This window comes from Manacus candei, unplaced genomic scaffold (assembly GCF_025592945.1).
Source record: "Manacus candei isolate 608988 ecotype Guabito, Panama unplaced genomic scaffold, ASM2559294v1 h1tg000028l, whole genome shotgun sequence".
NCBI classification, from domain to species: domain Eukaryota; kingdom Metazoa; phylum Chordata; class Aves; order Passeriformes; family Pipridae; genus Manacus; species Manacus candei.
In genome coordinates this window covers 13,339,454-13,359,211 of record NW_026138076.1, presented here as the reverse complement: position 1 = coordinate 13,359,211, position 19,758 = coordinate 13,339,454, and the positions used below count along the sequence as shown (strand labels likewise).

Here is a 19,758-nt window from a genome sequence, read left to right as displayed (position 1 = left end):
GAAGGAGAGCAGAACTCATAACTCAAACGTTTTATTTTTGTGTGGTTATTTGCAGAACATGTTAAGCTAGAAATAACCAGTTTATTTCAAAATGGCTGCTGAGGACTGTTCACTGATATTGGTGGTATCTTACCCAGGACTTGGAGTTTTTGATGAATTAGAAATTGGTTGTCTGAAAGGCAAGCCCATCTTGATTTCATGTGCTGAAGTGATTTGTGAAATGGCAAAACTTCATTTCTGTGGCAAATCTGGAAATCAGGTCATAGTTGCAAGCTATTAAAATGATTTCTGGAACTATTTGTCTCTGTTACTCCATAAGAGAGGATGACATAGTCATTCTAAAACAAAAATCTAATTCTCTACAGCTAACTTTTCCATGGTAGTGCAAGTGGATTTTTGTAGTACTGGATGGCAGGCAGTATGTCTTTTGTTTATGTTTGTTTTCTGTCAGTGAAAATGCTCATTAGATTTCAAGATGCAGAGTAAGACATTTTGAGTTACCTGGTTTTTACTGGATTGTGTGTGTAATTCTGGAACTCTGATTGAGGACTTTGAACCAGTCTCGAAATGAAAGCGACTATTGTTTTTGTTCCCAGAAAGCCACCTAGTTGCATGTAGCCACAACCACTGTGGAGGAGTAGTGGCCTGATAATAGTTGAGGTATTATCATTTGGGAAGTCGTGTCTTTGCCTCACTTGAAGGGAGGAGTGGAAGGGGACTGGAGAAGCGAAGGAGCTTTGGTGGTCCCATGGAACATCACTCCAAGATCTTCTACTGTCAGCCTGCCCCAGCAAACGGATGTTACCATCCATGCAGTTGAACAGAAGCACTGTGTTTGAGCCACTGTTTGAGCAAATTGTTTGATTTGTGTTTGAGCAGCATAAAATAGAAATATAAATTATTTTCTGTACATCTAAAAGCGTATATGCTCACCTCTGCCTTTTTTCCTCCTATTGCTGACAACACCTACCTATATGTATGTAAAAGAAAGGAATTTTACCTGCAAGTAAGATTTTTGATATGCTGTAACTCCATCCTTAAAAACTTCTGCCTTAAAATGATACTATTACTTTAAATTTTTTTTCACTCCAAGAAATTTCACGTTGCTTTTGATGTCTTAGCTACGACAGCTCTGTCAAACCTTATTTGTAATTTAAACTCTTTGGGAATGTGAAAGCATCAATAATATTCCTTACTTGATGTTAAAGGCTTCCAGAAATCAATGGAAACCATGTAAATCATCTTTGTAACAAAAATGTCTTTTGCCATCTGGCAGATTTTTTTGCATTTTGGATACTCTTTTGTCTCTGATCTAAGTCACTCATATCCCTTTAGCAGAGTTATGGCCCTGTGCTTTACTTATCATTTTCATTAATTTAATCCAGTGGTACTACCTCTTTCTCTTGCTAGTATTTTCATAGCATTTAACCAGAGTAATGAAAGCTTGGGTAGAGAGAAGCTTGAGAGTATGAATTCTGTGTTTCCTTAAAGAAGATTCTGGACAAGTGAGACATTCTCCATATAAAAAGTTGATCATACTGAAGGACTTTTCCTGTGTTCCATAACTGTTTAAAGTGTGGGAAAAATTATTTCCCCTATGCTATAGAACATATTTTTACATTGCATTAGACCACAGTAGGTTTAGTGATACTCTGAAATGATTTTGTTGTTCATAATTGCTAAATTCTTGTAGTTGACTTTTGGCTTGATTTTACACTTAAATGTGTAATTGAGAGAAACTTCCAAAGTTAAAACCAGAACAAGCAGTGACAGATTAAGACTCAGTTGTTAATGACTGTTATTGCTGTTTATTGCACAAAGAAAAGCTTTTCACATGGAAAATTGAAACCAAATGGTTTCAATCAGTTTTCATACAGCTGGAAACATGTATAAAGTTGGTAATTCAGGACTTTCTGGTATAGCCTTTCACAACACTTGTGAAGCAGAACCATTACAATGTAGTTCCAGGAAGCGTTCCCACAATCCTTGAGTCTTTGTTCTGATATTGAACAAGGAGCTAACCCAAATATAGTTACTGCAAATAATTTTTCAGCTTGTATCATTCCTGCTATCTAGATACCATGTGACTCTTTGAAGTTGGATTGACATGCTGCCAAGAGGAAACAAAATATTTTAAAAGGGAAACATAACTTCCAGGTTCTCTGGACTGAAACAGTCAGGACTTGCCTCAAAATCCTGGAACAGACTGTAAGGGTCTCCATATACTTTCTCATAAAGAAATCTGGAATGCACCAGGGTCTGCAAATAAGGTGTAAAATTTAGTTTCAGCCAGTCTTTTTATGCTTTTCTTTTGCAGGGCAACCAACTTCTTTTATGGATCCTAAAAGCAGGTTCTTCATACACTAACTTATCCAAGATCATTATTTGTCCTTCTTAGTCCAAATTACTTCATCCCTCTTTCTCTTTCTTTAATGCATTCATTTTTTTTTAATTCATTACACTAATTAAAGCCTGTGTTAAAAGTGAACTTAAAACTCACATATTCCCATTCAGAGGTGTGGGAAGGAGAAAACTGATACATAGGTCTCCGTGGAGCATAATGTCTGTAGTTAATAGTATGACACAACATCCCTCTTCTGTCGTGTTCACCCAAGCAACTCCACTGTATAGCTGTATCTCATAACCAGTTCTCTTTTAATTTGTAGTATAAACTGGGGGAAAACTTACACAGTGTATCTAAAAGGACTTTTGTCCAGTTGATGAGTTTGTGAGAATTCAGAAAACAGCATTAGTTGTGAGGGCCTAGAAGCATTTTTCTGATTGCTTGAGTCAGACTTGCTGGTAACGTTTCCAGTCCATTTTGCCTTCACTTCCTGGCTGTCCTCAACAGGAATGGTTTGCTGGAAGCTGCCTGGAGCAATATATATCCTTGTGCCAAATACTGACCTCTAAGCCCCTGCCCCAGATGTTGGTCATTCAGCTACAGAATGGTCAATTCACAATTTGAAGCCTGAAAGAAAACATAAAGTGATGTCATCTGAATTCAGCTTGTCAATTTGACTACATGCACTAGCAGAAAAACTCAATATAACTTTGGCACCTAGTTTCTTTTATTACTTTTCATTAACAAGGAGATAGATGCTGCTTGTGGTTTTGTAAGCCATACATAGGGTTCATCATAAAAATGCCCCTTTGGAATAAAATACTTCCTATTTAGCTTTGTAAGTCAAATTGACTGTGAGAAATGAGTAAAAGTGAAATAATGTATCTGACAATATGGAATCTGTTGCAATGAATGATTTCAAAGCAAATTGGATGATTTACCTCTGGATAATTTGGATGTGGTTCTCTGAGTTTTAGTGGGGCGGAGAAGAAGAGGGGCAGTTGGAAATGTTTGAGGATTAACTTAAATTATTTATATTCCAAAATTCATGGCATTTAATATATTCTACTGGCTTCCAGCTTCCAGAAGGTAGCATTTCATCCTGTCAACTTTGTTTATGGTGCCATCACTGATCATACTTAGGGAATTAAAGTTTTCACCCATGTTCCCAGACTTTTTACAGGCAATTCTGTGACTAGCCCCATTGAAGTTTTAATGTGTTGCACTTGTAGCAAGAAGCATGATTGTACTTACAGAGACTAACAGTCAACATATCGACGCTATCAGAAATGTGGATGTATCTATAAGAATATTCTCCTTTAGGAGGGAGGTGTGCAGTAATTTCCCTGCAGGGGAATTTCTTGGTACCTAGTCATTTACTTGCAAGGACATGCTGGTGTGTCTTAAGTAGCTCTTCACCTGTACTGTTTAGTTCTGAATTCTCTCAGGGTAGAGGTAAAGGAGGAGAGAAATAGGAATAATTATCTTCCAGAAGAAACTTGTATTTGTTTTGGTACAGTGAGGTTCCTCTTTCATCCAAGGAACTCCTGTGACAGAAAACTTCAAAGAGTTGTGGATAACATCATCATCATCATCATGGCTAGGCTTCACGAATGAAGATCTGGGAAGGACTCTACCCACGTTTGTTACAAGCGCACTGGTGGCTAAAAAGGCCAGTACAAGATAGACGGTTGCAAAAGGCACAGCAGAAAGACTCCTTAGGTGGTATATTCTGCAAGATACGATTCTTTCTGCATTGTCTTTTCTCCTCAAGGGTGATCCTGCGTGCTTTCTCAAAGGCATCAGCAGCGTTACAGATGGTGTGTCTCCAGGCCTCCTGATTGGAGGCCAGAGTAGACCAGTTATGGTGATCAATATGGCCAAGGCTGAGATGTTGTTTCAGGGAGTCCTTGTATCTTCTCTTCGGGGCTCCTCTCTTGCAGCAGCCAGTGGCAAGTTCACCATAAAGCAGGATCTTAGGGAGGCGGTGGTCCTTCATCCTTGAGACATGCCCTGCCCAACGCAGCTGTGTTCTCAGCAACGTGGCCTCAATACTTGTGACTGCTGCTTGTTCTAGAACAGATGTATTGGTCACATAATCTGACCAGTGGATGTTTAGGATTGTACGGAGGCAGCGTTGATGGAAGCGTTCTAGGAGATGCAGGTGGTGGCGGTAAATGACCCATGATTCAGATCCATATAACAGAGTAGACAGCACAATGGCTCTGTAAACACTGATCTTTGTACTTTTCTTCAAGTGTTTATTTTGCCACACTCTTCTGTGGAGTTTTCCAACAGCACTATGTGCCTTGATTAACCTGTTGCCTATCTCTCTGTCAATTTTACCATCTGAGGAGATGAGGCTCCTAGGTAATTAAACTGCTGGACTGATTTGAGCTCTAATTTGCCAATGATGATATGGGGATGATGGAAGACTTCCTGAGGTGCAGGTTGATAGAGAACTTCTGTCTTCTTTAAGCTGACTTCCAGCCCAAAGAGCTCCACAGCGTCTGCAAAGCAGGATGTTAAACGCTGCAGAGCTGCTTCTGTGTGGGCAACAAGGGCAGCGTCATCAGCATAAAGCAGCTCCCGGACAAGATGATTTAAGGTTTTAGTGTGGGCCTTCAGTCGCCTTAGGTTGAAAAGGCTGCCATCAGTACGGTATCGAATGTAGATACTGTCCTGATCATCGAGGTTTGCCGTGGCCCTTTGGAGCATCATGCTGAAAAAGATTGTGAATAGGGTTGGTGCGAGAACACAGCCTTGTTTCACACCATTGGTTATCAGAAAGGGCTCAGAAAGTGCATTGCCATATCTGACTTGGCCATGCTGATCCTCATGGAGTGAGATGATCATTTCAAGGAACTTGGGGGGACATCCTAAGCATTCCAAAATCTGCCATAGACCTTTTCTGCTCATAGTATCAAAAGCCTTGGTGAGGTCAACAAAGGTTACATAGAGACCTTTGTTCTGTTCCCTACACTTCTCTTGCAGTTGTCTGAGAACAAATACCAGGTCTGTGGTGCTCCTGTTGGCTCTGAAACCACATTGGCTTTCAGGTAGAATTCCTTCTGCTATAAGGGATATTAGTCTGTTCAAAAGTATTCTTGCCAGGATTTTGCCAGCAATAGAGAGCAGAGTAATACCACGGTAATTTGAGCAGTCTGATTTAATACCTTTCTTCTTATACAAGGTGATGATGACTGCATCATGAAGGTCTGATGGTAGCTCGCCTAGTTCCCAACAGCGTGTCACAAATTTGTGAAATTTAGCATGGAGTGCAAGGCCCCCAGCTGCCTTGCCAGTTTTCACCTCCTGTATGAAACAGCAGGTTTAGGTTAAGGGAGAAACCTTTTCTAGGCCCCTCTCCAAGTGGAGCAAGCAGTGCTGTCCTTGAAAAGGCTGCTTGGTCATTCAGGATGCTGCCGAAAGAGACTGTCATCTCCGGTCAGTCTCTGAGGACCAATGTCCTGAACTACCTGCATGCAGGGTTGGGTCTGCGGCTTCCAGAGCACCTTTCACCTGCCGTTTCGACCCTCGCCCGTCACTACAGGGCTTTGCAAATGTGGGTAAGGCCTTTGAGCCTGCGCAATGGATTTTTTAGGTGAGACGCAGTATGTGTGGAACTGGACCCACCCTTTAATCCTAAGGTTCATCTGTCAGGGCCGAGCAAGCTTGGACGCTGACAGCGAGGTCCTCAGGATGTAGGTTTGTTTAGAGTGTCCTTCTCTCAGATGGATGGCCTTACAGGGCTAAGCGAGCTCCATCTGCCTGGGTTTGGGGTTAGAGTTGTCCTTCTCCTAGGATGACTACTCATCCTGCCCATGGACATGAGTATTAAAGCTGCAATTCATCAAACAAATTTCAGAGCCTCACATGAAGGGGTTTGTGGCTTGAAGAGCTGGACAATAATGAAAAGCATAATTGGATGGGGTTGGTAGTCTTCTTTTGCCTCAGCTTCCCTTGTAGTATGTTGATTCAACTTCTTATGCCCAGTATTCCTAAACAGACAGAACTTTCCAATAGCTGTGTTAAAGCTAGTGGTTGGGGTTGGTTTGTTTAAGTCAAGATGTGAACAGCTTACAACAGTCTCCTGGCAAAGCTAGAGCAAGCAAGCTTTGCCACCACTGTGCAGCTGGCCTGGGAAGGTGGTGTAAAGCTACCTGCTGTCCAGAGACTGCCTCTGCCTGGGGTCATAGGAGGTGGCAGCATGACTGTGCAGACATGATCTCTCATGGGGCTTGCTCTAGTTCAGTCTACAAAAGGAAAAGCCTTAACCTGACTAAATCCAGCAGGCAGCATTATGGGCAGATGGCCCTGAAGGTGAGAGATCAGGTGTGAGCTCATACCTGAGGCCAGGGAAGAGATGTTTCTAGGTGCTAGAGAGGTCACATGCAACGGGTTGAGCCTGCGGGAAGATGGGAAAGGGAGGAGTCTCTCTGATTGTGGAAGGGTTTAACTGTGAGGAAGTCTGCCCCATTTCAAAACTGGAGCAGATAGGAAGGGGGAAAAGTGAAGTTGAATGGTAGGCATACATGAGTAACTAGTCTTCTCTCTCTTCCCTTAGCTGAAAATGACCCAATCACTCTTCTGATGATAGGAGCATTTTAAGGAACAAAAAGGATTGTTTTGGTTGTTGGTAACTGCTAATATAATGCTGAAAACTGATGATCAGTTTTCCAGTTTTAGTCCAAGAATATTGAGCTGCAAGAGGAAGAACACAGGAATACCTACCTGCATGGCTGCTGGCACCCTAGTTAAGGTTTTGGCACTAGCTTGCTGCTGGTTCTTGATACCTGTCTAAGATTGTAGAGGAATGGAGAGAATGCTGTGGAAGTCTCCATCAGATGGAGAATGGAGTCTTGCCTGTTCTCTGACCAGCTGTTATCCTCTAAACAAGTAAATCTCTCTTGTAAATATTTGAAGACCCAGCAGTAACTTGACATTCCCTGTTTTTTTCCACGTTTAGGTTGAACAGTTGACCATTACTGGCAACATAACCTAACTGTGTCCTGCCATTTTGGTAGTAATTTGAGACTTTAAAAGGGAGAGATGATTAGAAAGACATTACCTTTAGAATTATGATATATACTGTAACCGCTCTTTGTTCCCTGAAGGAACACCGATATGTGTATAGCATAATATATAGTATAGTTGATATTGCTGGATGGCTGATCAGGCAAACTCGGAAGCTTGCAGCCATCAGAAAACTGTTAGTATTGCTCCTGCTTTACATGTTTAAAATGGCAACCATAAGCACTCTTACCACTACATTAGAATAGTCTGCTGGAAACAATATCAAAGTCCAGTTTGTCTTTCCATTATTTACTTACTCTTTTCAATAAATGCCAAAAACCAGCATGTTTTCTTGAAGGTTTACTCCCCATGGCTTTTAAAGACTTTACCATAGGCTTAAACTGGGCTTTTTCATCATGCTTAAAATTATTTTTTGTAAGCTAAGAAGTTTAGCACTTTTAAGACGGAGCCCTTTGTATTTTACATTCTCAGAAAAAATCTGAAAAGCATAAGGCAAAAATCCAAAATTCAGCATTTTCAAGACATAAGGCAATGTAAGACCAAACCAACTGTTAGTGTTAGCTTTAGGGTTAAACAAAAACAGCAACAACAAAAAGCATCTTTCAAAAAAACTCCTTTTGCACTTCGTCTGCCCAAAGTTTATGTTTGGGAAAGGCTTCCAACCGTTCATTTCTAGGTGTTATGTGGCTCTATGAATGCCAGTTGCTCAGTGCTCAGCTCTAGATATGAAATGTGTTGATGTGGTTTGAAATGGTGGACATGAAATTTCAGAATTTGTGCATGTGTTTTGACTTTACAATCTACCCAGTGTCAACATTCTCTCAATTTGAGTGTTTTAGACTCCAGTGCTATTTAAAGGAAGCCTTAGCTTTAACTTTTTCTAACGACCTATGAGGGATTCATATGAGAGGATTATTATTTTACTAAGGATATTAAAGCTATCTGCAGAGCTTCTTGAAGAATGAGCTTTGTTCTTTGCTTATTTCCATTCCAATACAGGAGATACTTTAACACACTTCAAGTAACATGGTCGTTGCATGGAGACTTTTTTTCTGAAGAATTGCCAACTCATTAGTTCATTGTAGAGGAATGTGGTATTTCTAGTATCCCGCTTCAGTGACTAGATTAAATAACTGATGAAAGCCTGTTACTTTGCTATTGCTTGTTGTCTTTGTAATAATGGTTCACTAAATATCCTGCTTCTGTGCTTGTTTCCAGCACTTTTGTTTATATGCCGTATCTTCCTGCTTCTGTCTTTAAAACCTTTGCATGTAGTTCTGTGTAGCTCCTTTCTTAGGGAAGAAAAGTATTTATTTTATAAAAGTACTTTGTAAAACTATTAGTTGAAGTAACACCTAGAGTAGTTGCTTAATGATCTTGTGTCATGACCTGAAAGAAATTGTCCCTTGAGCAGGGCTTTTGAAAAATGTATTTGAGTGTTTGAGTAATTACTTTAATAGAAGCCTTACAGGAAAATATCAAGCAGCAGAAGAACTAAGGAAAGAGCAAATGTCATCTGTTTGACCTGCTTCTGAAACAACGTCCCAGAGCTTGCTGTGCTCACTGAATGGGTTTGGGTTCACAGCTGGTTCAGAGCGCTGTCATACTCCAGCTTTTGCAGAGAAGTTTGGCTGGCTGCAAATCATGTGTAGGGAACATGCAGTACGAGACAAGACTGAGCATTTTTACATATGTGCTTTGACCCTTCTTGAGTGAAAATCCGTGTGAAGGAAACAGGATTTTGTTCCTGTATGTTTAGAACTGGATGAACAAGTCCAACACAGTAGTAATCAAACATGCTGCCTTCATCTTGAATAAGATGCACCTGATAAACTGCATTTGTTCCTCTAGCTACCTTTTGAAATGTAGAAATTTAACTTACTAAGTCATACAACATCAACAGGCAGTGTTTGTACAGCGGCCTTTTTTTTCTTGTTTGCTTTTTGGTTTTGGTTTGTTTGAGGGGTTTTGTGGGTTTTGTTTGGTTTTGGGGGGGATAGGTTTTTTTTTGTTTGGTTTGAGTTTTTTGGGGGGTTTGCACCTTGTTTTGCTGAGAAGCTGTTTAGAAAAGGAACTTCTGAGTGGTCTGAATTACTTATTAATTGATCAACATACCAGAATAATGAAACAAGGTTTTAAAAAACAACGTGGAAAGTTTTATAAAGTTATTAATCTGTTGTATGAAGTTCAGATGTCACAAATATTTTATATTTTTTTTGTCAAACACAAATTATTTCAGATATATTTTCTGGAGTACTGTGTTTTAAGGGTGTTTTCAGTAAGTGTGAGCTTGTGGTTTGTGGTGTTCTCATAGCACAGCAAAGCTTGTATGCTCTTTAGTGAGTTGTGTATATTCAAGCATCCCTTGCAGTAACTTACAAAAGGTCCTGAAATACGGCTGATAATTTGTCTCAGAGGTTTAATAGCAGGCTACAGTAAAGCCATACACAGAATCACAGTTCTGTATAGTAAAGTTACACAAGTAGTAAAAGTGCACCTCCAAAGAGAGATCTGACACAAAGCATGTTTAATGACTCGTTGAAGCTTGTGCGTTATACTCTGTAACCAGTATTACATAATATGCCAATGAAGGTTTAGTATACGTTGTATGTGGGGTTTCTCTTTTGTTACTGAATTGATCTGAACTGAAGAAAATAGCTTGGCCATACCTTTCTTTACCAGTGCTGTTCCTGTTGTTGCATACTTGATGCAGGATGTTTTGAGACAGGTTATCTAATCCTGTCACACCACCTACTGTTGAAAGGCAAACATTGGGTGTGTTCTCGCCTAAAATGTAATGCAGTCCCCTTAGTGTCATGCTTTCGTGTCTTGGTGCAAATTGAAGGTTTCTTGGTCATTAGTATTAAAGGGTGGAGTTCCTGTAGTAAAACCGATGTTGAATAAAGTGGAATTACTAGCTAATTCTGTCATAGTTCAGCAGTATTTTATCTTAAGCAAAATTGAAATGTGGTTTATAGTGACAAGAATAAAGGGAAAGGTATTCCCTTTGTGTAGAAATGTGATTGTTCAAAGCAAAATCTGAAACACTGTAATTGTCTCTTTTTCAAGTAAGATAAACTGTCTGTCAGACTTGAAAATGGCGGTGACATCAGAAATTAAGCTATTTTAGATATATTTCATCATAATAGGTAACAAAATATTTAAAAACTATATAGGCCTGTCTTCCATGTCTGTTTTTATACAAAAATGAAAACCTCCATATTCAGAGGCCTCTATAAAGATTTTGTTGTCAGAGCTGACAAGTGTCAACTCAGAGCTGCCAGGACAAGTCTGTGTGTACATAACTTCCTTTGGGCCATTGAAGTTTTAATCTGGGTGTGCACTTTTCAGAAATAAACTAAAAGCTTAATTTGACTAAACTCAAATTTTCTTGTGGAAAGTGTATTTGCTTTGTTAGTAGTGCAAGAGTAAGCTCCTGTCCTGAAGATGGCACACCTTTCTCCTGTATAGATACTTTTCCTGTTTGATTAACTTAGCTGTTGGGCATTTGTATTCAACAAGCTCAAGTGAAAACCGGAATTAGTATAAGAATGTGTCTGCACCAGCTGGCCATTAAGAACTTGGTTGTGGGAGTGCTGTTTAATTAGTTCTGCAGAACTAGTCAGTTTTAAGTATATTATGTGAGTACTCTCATGCTGTCTGTGTTCTTGAAAGGATATGATCTTTTAGAGTGGAATGGGGATGGGAATCTTTGTTTTGAGGGCAAGAAGAAACAAAAGAATCCTTTCTTTGATTGTCTGTGAAGTGGAGGTTTTTTATATTTTTATGGGATCGCCTGTACAGCAAACCATAACACACAGAGATAGGACAATGTAAGAAAGACATTCTTTGGTGTGCAGATGTCTGTCTGGAAGGTCAATGTGTAAAGCTCTTGACTTGGTTCTTAGGAAAATATGATGCTTTAAATCCTTGGAACTGTTTTTCTGCATTTACAGCATTTTTTACCATGTCAATATGAGGTAGATTAAGCCTTTTTATATGGATTTTTACTGTGTAAATATTTTTATTTGTAGGCATATGTGTAAAAGAAGCAATTGTTTAAGCTTCTTTCCAACTCCTTTTGTTCTTCTTTCTCCCTCCTTCTTCCCCCCTAATTGACAGGTATAGGATCTTTGCCAGGAGAGAAGCATGCCTCAGTGAAAAATTCCCCAACCTCCTCTGGTAAATCCCTCGCCAAATTCAAAGTGCCTGTCAAAAGATCAGTGCTTGAGAGAACACCTAGCCTCTCCTCAGTCAGCAGCACTCAGAGTGAGCGAAGTCTTTTCAGCAGTAAGTATCTGTGAGGGTTGTGGATTTTAACTGATAGCCAATATCAGCTGCTTGTTGGAAAAAATTGCCTTGGAAGGGAGTCCTGTCTGACAAAGGCCTGTGTTAATTCCTAGAATTAGTTCTAGGACTTACTTTTTTGCCTATTAACTGAGAGCTTTCCTTTTTGAGACATGATGTCTGACGAAGCTTTGAGCCTTGGGTTGTGGTTTGATGAGTAGAGGTTTTGGTACAGCTCCTCTTCTGTCCTGAAAGATTACAAAACCAGTGTGTCTTCTTGAGCAAGAGTTTCCTAGTGTTTACATGTAGTGTAATAAGAGGTAATTCTGAACAGAATGGTTTACCTGTCATAACATTTGGAAAAACACATCGCAGGTTTTTTGATACTAAATGTTGTTTTGAACTGGATTATATATGCTTTCGGAGTTTTAATACAAAACGTGTAGATGAAATCAAAACCTGGTAAGTGAAATTCGTTTTAGAAGGTAAAACTTTGCATAGGTAGACTTCTGTAATCTCTAAGGTAACTGCAGCCATTGGTGTATGACCTAACCAAATACATCTTGATTAAAAACAGGGAGAAGAATAATAGAACTAGCTGTGATTTGTAGCTATACAGCAGTTGTAGGAATTTGTGGCAAAAATATGTCAGTAGTATTAGTATTTCCAGCTGTATGTATTCAAATGAGTACATTCAAATATTCTGTTACTGTCATGTCATCTGTTATATCTTGAAGACTGGGCAAAGACCTTTCTTTGTGCCAGATGTCTGCTAAATCAGTCTTCAATGGACTGAAAAAGAGAACCGTGATTTATCACGTCTGTAGTTTATGTATGCGCATATGCATACATACTTTAATAAATTTTCTCCTTGGTTCCCCCCCCCCGTAGTGCCTTCATTAAAAAACTGAGACCAAATATATTCCTTAAAGGTATAAGAGTATGTGTGATAAAATATGCATGTGCATATCGCTCTGTAGTCGGATCGGTTCTGATACTGTGACAGCCATGTTGACTTTTGCTGTTCAGGTTTAGGACTGTAGCTGGAATTGCTAAGCAGCTTTGTCCTCTCTTCGTTTTGCTCCCTCATGTAACAAAGGATGGGGTCATCGCTTTATAACAAAGGAGTGTATTCAGATTAAGCGTCCAAACAGATGACTCCTTATTTAGCCTGATTTGCTAGCTGCTGTAATCTGTTTTGTCCACTGCCTTCAAGCTTACAATTTTTTCCACTCCGATTCACGAAGACCAAGCAAGAGCAGTATGAGAGGTTGAACATGGCTGCAGCTTCCTAGACTTTAAGCTTGCTTTGATCTTTTTAAATGACTATACCAGGAGGACTCCGCAGTTGCACAGAAACTAATTTTTCTCCTATTATTTTTATCAATTCTACACTAACACCACCGACTGACTCAGGAAGCCACTATGATATTACCTTACTGACACTGCTGGTAGTGGGGTCTTACAGCTTTTGTATTGTTCCTTTGTTAGCCACGTTTACTGGGAAAAGAAGTAGGTTGTATTCCTTTTTATTTCTATTTTAAAGCATGCATTTTGTTTTGTGGAGGTTGGTAAATATATGCAATATTTTGATTTGCTGATTTGCTGTGAGATTATTTTTCTTTAGTTGGGATTTATGTCTGATAGTAAGGTTTTGTGAGTGTAAGGACTTTAGATTAAATAGAATTCATATGTTAGTGAAATTTTTATGACCTTAAATCAAATTGGAAAAAATTATGGAGTTTACTTAGTACTCTAATACTAAGTACAGTGCTGTTCTTGTTTTTCATTCTTTCATTTAATCTACTATGCATTAATGTCAGGAAAAAAATTGTATTTGTAAACCTAAAATGTTTTTATTAGCTTGGTGGGGGACACAAAGATAAAAATGGGAGGCTTACACTGTGAATGTCATGAAATTTATGACAAACTTGTGGTCCTGTCAACAATATTAATTCAGCAAAGTCACCTGGTTTGTTTTGCTTAAGGAGTTTACCTTGTATTAACAGAGAAAAAAATTACAGAAGTGTTTCTCTTGCTGTGTCAGCTCAGCCCTTTGTTATAGGATGTCTTTAGACTGGTAATTCCCTGTGGCAGCATTAGGGGTTTTTTTGTCTAATGAGCACTTGAACTTTATGATTTTTTTCTCTAAAATGACTTCCTATTTGAGAAGTTTAGAAATCATGAGGTGTGAAATGCTATTGTTAATAAAAGCATATTTTTCATGCAGTCTGTCAGTTTGAGCATTGAAAAATAGAATTTTTTTTAACAGTAGAGAAATCTCAGTTTTAGTGGAGAGCTGAAAATACTATAATTTGAATGTACTGAAATAGTTAAACTCTGAGGTTAAGAACAAGAATCCAAATTTTAATTGCATTAGAATAATTACAAATAAAAGAAATTGTGTTTCAGAAGTTAAAAAGCTGATCCTAGCAGTTGAGCTTGCATTTCTGAACAGTCAATACTTCACTAAAATTCTTTTAATGACTTGAGTTTTTAAACTCTTTATATCTTAACTGGGGTGAGACCATTTCATATATGTCCATCTTTAATCAGGATTGCAGTAGCTGCTCCTAATCTGTGAATAAACAGCTTTGAATCATATAGTGATCAAACTTTGCAACTCTGCCTTTTGTTTTCCTACCTACATGCAGCCTGGTTAGCTGACTCTGGAGCTTTTAATAGGGCAAAACAGTGCCCTAACTAGTCCTGCTGCAGAAGGCTGCTTGCTTACCCAGAGCGTTACTTCCATGGTGTGCTTCTGATTTACAAGTAGCACACCAGTTTGTAGGCAGTTGTTACCTTCCTGCAGTGAACTCTGAGCAAAAATCCTTAATTTAGCAATTTACAGAAAAAGTTAAGGACTGTCAGGCCTCATGTTTTACCAAAACAAGTTGGTCTTAATCTGATGTTGATCAGGGTCAGATTCCCACAGAATAACTGTGTTACTGATGTGTTATGCAAATTGTTCCTCGTGTACAGATCCTTTTGCAATATTTAGCTTTTGTGCCTTTCGAGGAGCTCCAACTTTCTTTGTCTTTTAAAAAGAAGGTGGCTTCAGTTGCATATGTTTTTATAGGGGAAAGAAGTTCTACCCCTCTTTCTGTGGTTGAAAATGTATTTAGTGGCCAAAACCCATCTTTTTGAAGCAGTTAACTTATGCTTTACGCTAGTACATTTAAAGAGACTAAAATAATCTCAAGACTATATGTTCCATCTTTTGATGAACAGTATTAGACAAACCTTTAAAAATAGCCAGCCTCATTAAAATACTAATCTGATGCAAACCTGATAATACATGCCAGAAACTTTTCCCCTCCTTTTTTTTTTTTCCTTAATGACTAGAGAAAAGAGCAACAGTATGACCAACTATTCCAGAGTGACTTAGTTTTTGCTTGTCTCTGGTAAATGCCATGTTAGCTTCTTATTCTCTGTGTCAGTATACATAATTTTTTTAGTACCCAAAACAATGTGTACTTACTTTAGAAGTACTTTCAGTTTTTTTTCTAGAAAAGTGGAACAATGCTTTCCCGAAATTTCAGGTTTTTGTTTTTCAAGGAAAAATTTCCATTGTGGCAACAAACCCAAATTTCTTTCAAGGTCCTTCAGCCTCTGGTAAGACAGGCTTGGCTTCATCAAACCATTTATGCTTAGAGCAAATTCTTTGTCATTCTGTATTGCAGCTGCAAGTGCCACAGTCATCAAGAATGGAGAATGGCCTTCAAAACCAGCCTGCCAGAATGGCACTTCAGGACCTGTCCCTTTGAAAGCACTGTCAAGACCTAGATTGCACTTGTTGAAGTCAACTCCGAAAGGTACCTGGGTTTGTTGGTAGACGGAGTGAAAGCGCAGTTCCTGCCGTTACAGTACGTTACTGGCAGGCGTCTGCCTCCTGAAGCAGTGTTCAGTAACGGTGGTCTCGGAAAACAGTGCGAGGAAGTAAAATCACATCAGTGATGCTTCAAGTGTTGTAAGACTTCATGGGAAGGTTAAAATGTTCTTTAAATTGTCATAATTGATGGAGGTATTTCAGGGAAATGAAGAGGAGGTCTGCACTGTGGTACAGCAGAGGTTTGCATGGTACAGGGACTAGATGCACCTTGCTACGTGGCAGGTGTCATCACATGGGATTTACATTATTTTAATAAGAGTTCTTTTCTTTCAGAAAGTTCAGGCTCAGATTCTGTGGCTGCTGGTAATGTGCAGGGTAGACCTACCCTGAATTTGTCCTGAAATTGTTCTTGTCCTCATGCAGGCTTTGCATTATCTTCACCCCATTGGGCATAGAAAGGGCCTTGAGGGATGGGGATATTTTTTTGAATAAGGTATTATTAGATGAAGTATCTTCTTTCGTAGATCAGTGGCATTATCCCATCTTTCCAGGGGAAGAGTCTCAGAAACAGCTCAGCTTTTCATGCTGCTTTTTCTTAATATTCCTCTTATTGGCTGAATTGGAAGCTTTAATTTTTGATGGAGATAAGATGACTGTGCTTTATCATCTTGTGCTAAAGAAAACATTAAATGTACTCCTTGGCTTTGTATTAAACATTGTTCTGGTTCCAATTCCTGTTCAAACCAGGAACTCTTGATCAGCCAACAGTGCTTCTTCCACTCAAGCCACAAACACCAGTTGACAACTCATTCTCTAGACAAAATTAAAGACATAATGGGAGCAGATAAACAAGCTTGCTCTGTCTCTTTCCTAAATCCTAGCTATAATCAGCTTGCTTCTGACCATCTTTGTGATGAACTGGTTATTGTAATTGGATAAACCTAATTAAATACTGTACTCCTGCTTTAGACTTAAGCTGGTATCTGACATAACTGAGAATAAGTAAGAGATGCCTGCCAAATGTCATACTGTAGTGACATGCTTTAAAATAGTAAACAGTGAGAAAAAACAGAATTTAGCACAAATCATAAATCACTTTGAAACAAACACAAATCATATGTCTGTCTGACAAGCCGATGCTTTCTGTGGGGGTACAAAACATGCAGCACAGCTATGCATAACTTAACATCATCAGCAACCTGGGTGCTGGAAGCCTGCCTTCAGCACCTGCAGGAGCAGTGTGGTCAAAAGAAGCTGGTATTCCCCCTTCAGTTCAGTGTTATCTGGACCACTGTACTGAGTTTTGGGGCCTTCCCAGTTCAGAAGGGTTGTTTTGAAACTGGAAAGGTCAGCTGGAGACTTAGGAAGATGGTTGAGGTCTCTGTCTGCTGAGGAGAGGTTGAGGGAGTTGAGCTTGTGTAGTCAATGGCTTGAAAAGGACAGCTGTAAGGGTCATGGTGCCAAACTCCTCTCAGTAGCACCAGATGATGTGACAGTGGAAAATGCTCACAAATTTTAGAGTGGGAGATGCATCCTTGCCCAGTCATGCCATAAAGCCTCCCTTCCTGGAGGTTTGTATAGCTCAGCTGGACAAAAGCGTGGTCAGCAGATTTTTGTCTTGGTGGTGAGCCTGCTCTGAGTGGGAGTCTGGATAGCTGGCCTCTGGAGGTCTCTTTCAACCAGTATTTCCTTAGCTGTGTTGTATTAGCTGCTGTTTTGAGACTTAAGTGATTCGATCTTAGTGCTGAAGTGAAATTATTACTAATGTTTTCTCCTGCTTAGAAGCTTTATTAAAACCATCTTTTTATTCCAATATGAGTTCTGGTATAGCAGAGCTAAGTTTAAATATAGGTTAAATGTTCTAGAAGGTGTATCTTCATGTGTTTGAGTAGATTTGTGCATCTTGTACTTAACTGTAAATGTGTAATATTAGATATGTCTTTAATTGGTGACATAGTTCTACTTTAAAGTTCATCTCAACTTTTACTTCTAGGAGCCAAGACCAAATCTGCTTCGCTGAACCAGTGCACACCAAAATCAGCTGGGCCACTGCCCCCAGGAAGGAAAGTCAGTGAGATTAGAGGTAATCAGCTGTTGGGTGAAGTCAGTTTCTCACTTTTTCTTGAATCCCTCTGTATTCAGAAAGAGCAGCTATGCTCTGACTTCAGAGTAATTGAGATAGTCTCCTCATTTTCCTTTCAGTTCATAGTATTGGAGACTGAGTCTGCAAAATGTTCCTTATGTATTTGTTTAAGGGACATTCATTGTCTACTGTCTGCTTGAAACTTGCATCCCATAATGACCAAAAATACAGGATAGTGTCTGTTAAGTGATGTTCTGTCATCTGCTTGTAAGATTGTATGCTCGAAAGACACAAGATAGAAAAATCTAGTCTAAGTTTGGGTTTAAATTAAGCAAGATTCTTGTGAGAGCATAGTGGTCAGCTCTGTTGAGGATATTTACTCTACTTGTATGTTTCTGTATCAACCATTTGTTGTATCTTTAACTTTGAATTGCCATTAGTAATTTCTGCCAGAGTGAATCAGAAGAATAGATAAGAATCTTCAGGAAGGCTTTGTAAGACAAAATTTTCGCCTTGGGAGCGAAGTTCCATTTGCAAAGCTGAGGTGAGGGAAACAAGTATGGTAGCAGTACAAAGTAGCTTTTTCCTGTTGAAACACCTGTTATAGGATCACATACTATTTGTAAATTCTGAAGAAAGATGGTGTTAAAAGACCTTTTATGAACTCTGCACATGACTTTTGCACTTATACCTAGCAGTCTGAAAGATTGCTTTCATTTAGTATCCTTAAAAATAACGAGGTTCTTAGGTCAATTTTCACATAACTCCAATACAGGTAGGGTGGACTAACTTTTTCGGTGTTTTCATTTGTATCTAACTTGATTGGCAGCACATTTGAGAATGCTGTTAATTTATTACTGCTTTATAAGCATATAGGTGGAAAAAAGTTGCTTTGATGCCTGTATAGATGATAGTTCCTTATTATCTGTAGTCCTCTATGAATAAGTAAAGTAAAACAGTGCTACCTGACTTAAATGAAATATGATAATTGTAATGGAAAATACATGTTTGGCTTAATGAGAAGGCATCCTGTATTTTCTTTACTCTCTTGAAGTGTAATTTTTTTTTTCTCCTTCCTGAACACCGTAGGTTCTCCTGGAAGAAGTGTACACCAAAGCCTATCTTGTTTGGGTCCTGGTGAGTTTTCTGAATGCATTTTTATATTTTCTGTGGTGCAACTCAAATTAGGTTTATACGTTATATTAGTATATTGGTTCTTTTCTTGGAAGAACAGATTTGCAGGGGATAGTTCTGAAACTATCACTGACTCCAGTTTTAAAGGAGGTGGAAAAAGGTGTCTTGAGTTTTGTCTACTTACTGTCTTCAGGCTACCCATGTCTTATAATATGCAGTCTGTGGTATCTGTTACTCTGTTTCCAGTGAAACTTAATGAGGTTTAAATGGTATTAAAAAAAAAAGCATGGAAATGAAACTGGATGTAGTTTTTGCTGTTTAGCCACAGTGAGCTAAGTAATGAATGAATTCATGTGTTGTGGCTTTAAAAAAAACAAATAGAAGAATCATGCAGAATCTTTCTTTTCTGGAAGGTTCATTGTAGATAACCTTTTGGTGTGAGCTGTCTCTATGTATCACTGCAGACTACACTTGTATAAGAAGTTGAAATTGTCCAAGGATGTTGATATGTGTGTCTGCTCATATGGCAGGGGGAGGGAATCACAGCTGATTAAATGGCAGATGGCGTTTCAAAATCTGGCAGAGTTTTAAGGACTTCGTGTTGGGTTTGTTTTTGGTGCTTGTGCCAGTCAGGACACCTGGTGCCAATTTCTATCTGCCAGGAGACAGAAAAGTCTTCAGATGATGTTTCTACTTGAAATGATTTCCAGGTCTTTTCAAGAGAGTTGGCAGTCTAATTTAGTTTCCCGAGAATCAGCATGTATTTACTGAATTAAATGCTGCTTGTAATTAATTACTCATTGAAAAGCCCTTTTTGAAAGATACTGAAGATCACTGGAAAGCCCTTTGTCCCCTGAGTGAATAGCAGATGTCTTTCTGAAAGAGATGCTGCAGCCAAGCAGATGTTGTAAATTTGAGTCTGGAATTACTAGGGAAATCAGTACTGACCTGCAACTCTGGTACTGTGGCAGTATGTTTTTAATTTCCTGTAGTCATAACATGAGTTCAATGATTTTGTCTTTTTACTCTCTTGGGTGTCAA

General features: G+C 39.0%; 1 protein-coding gene across 10 annotated transcripts in view; it reads left to right on the top strand.

Annotated features, from left to right (window-relative positions):
- MTUS1 (microtubule associated scaffold protein 1) overlaps positions 1–19,758 on the top strand; it is a 131,726-nt gene that overhangs the window by 45,261 nt on the left and 66,707 nt on the right. For 8 of the 10 annotated variants that reach the window (XM_051790294.1, XM_051790293.1, XM_051790288.1 and 5 more), the window contains 4 exons: positions 11,504–11,671; positions 15,352–15,483; positions 17,494–17,583; positions 18,673–18,720. In XM_051790294.1, coding sequence (XP_051646254.1) covers positions 11,504–11,671; positions 15,352–15,483; positions 17,494–17,583; positions 18,673–18,720 — 438 coding nt within the window. Of the gene's footprint in view, positions 1–11,503; positions 11,672–12,651; positions 13,181–15,351; positions 15,484–17,493; positions 17,584–18,672; positions 18,721–19,758 lie in introns of those variants that run through there. The other 2 variants (XM_051790295.1, XM_051790302.1) reach the window with 2 other exon arrangements.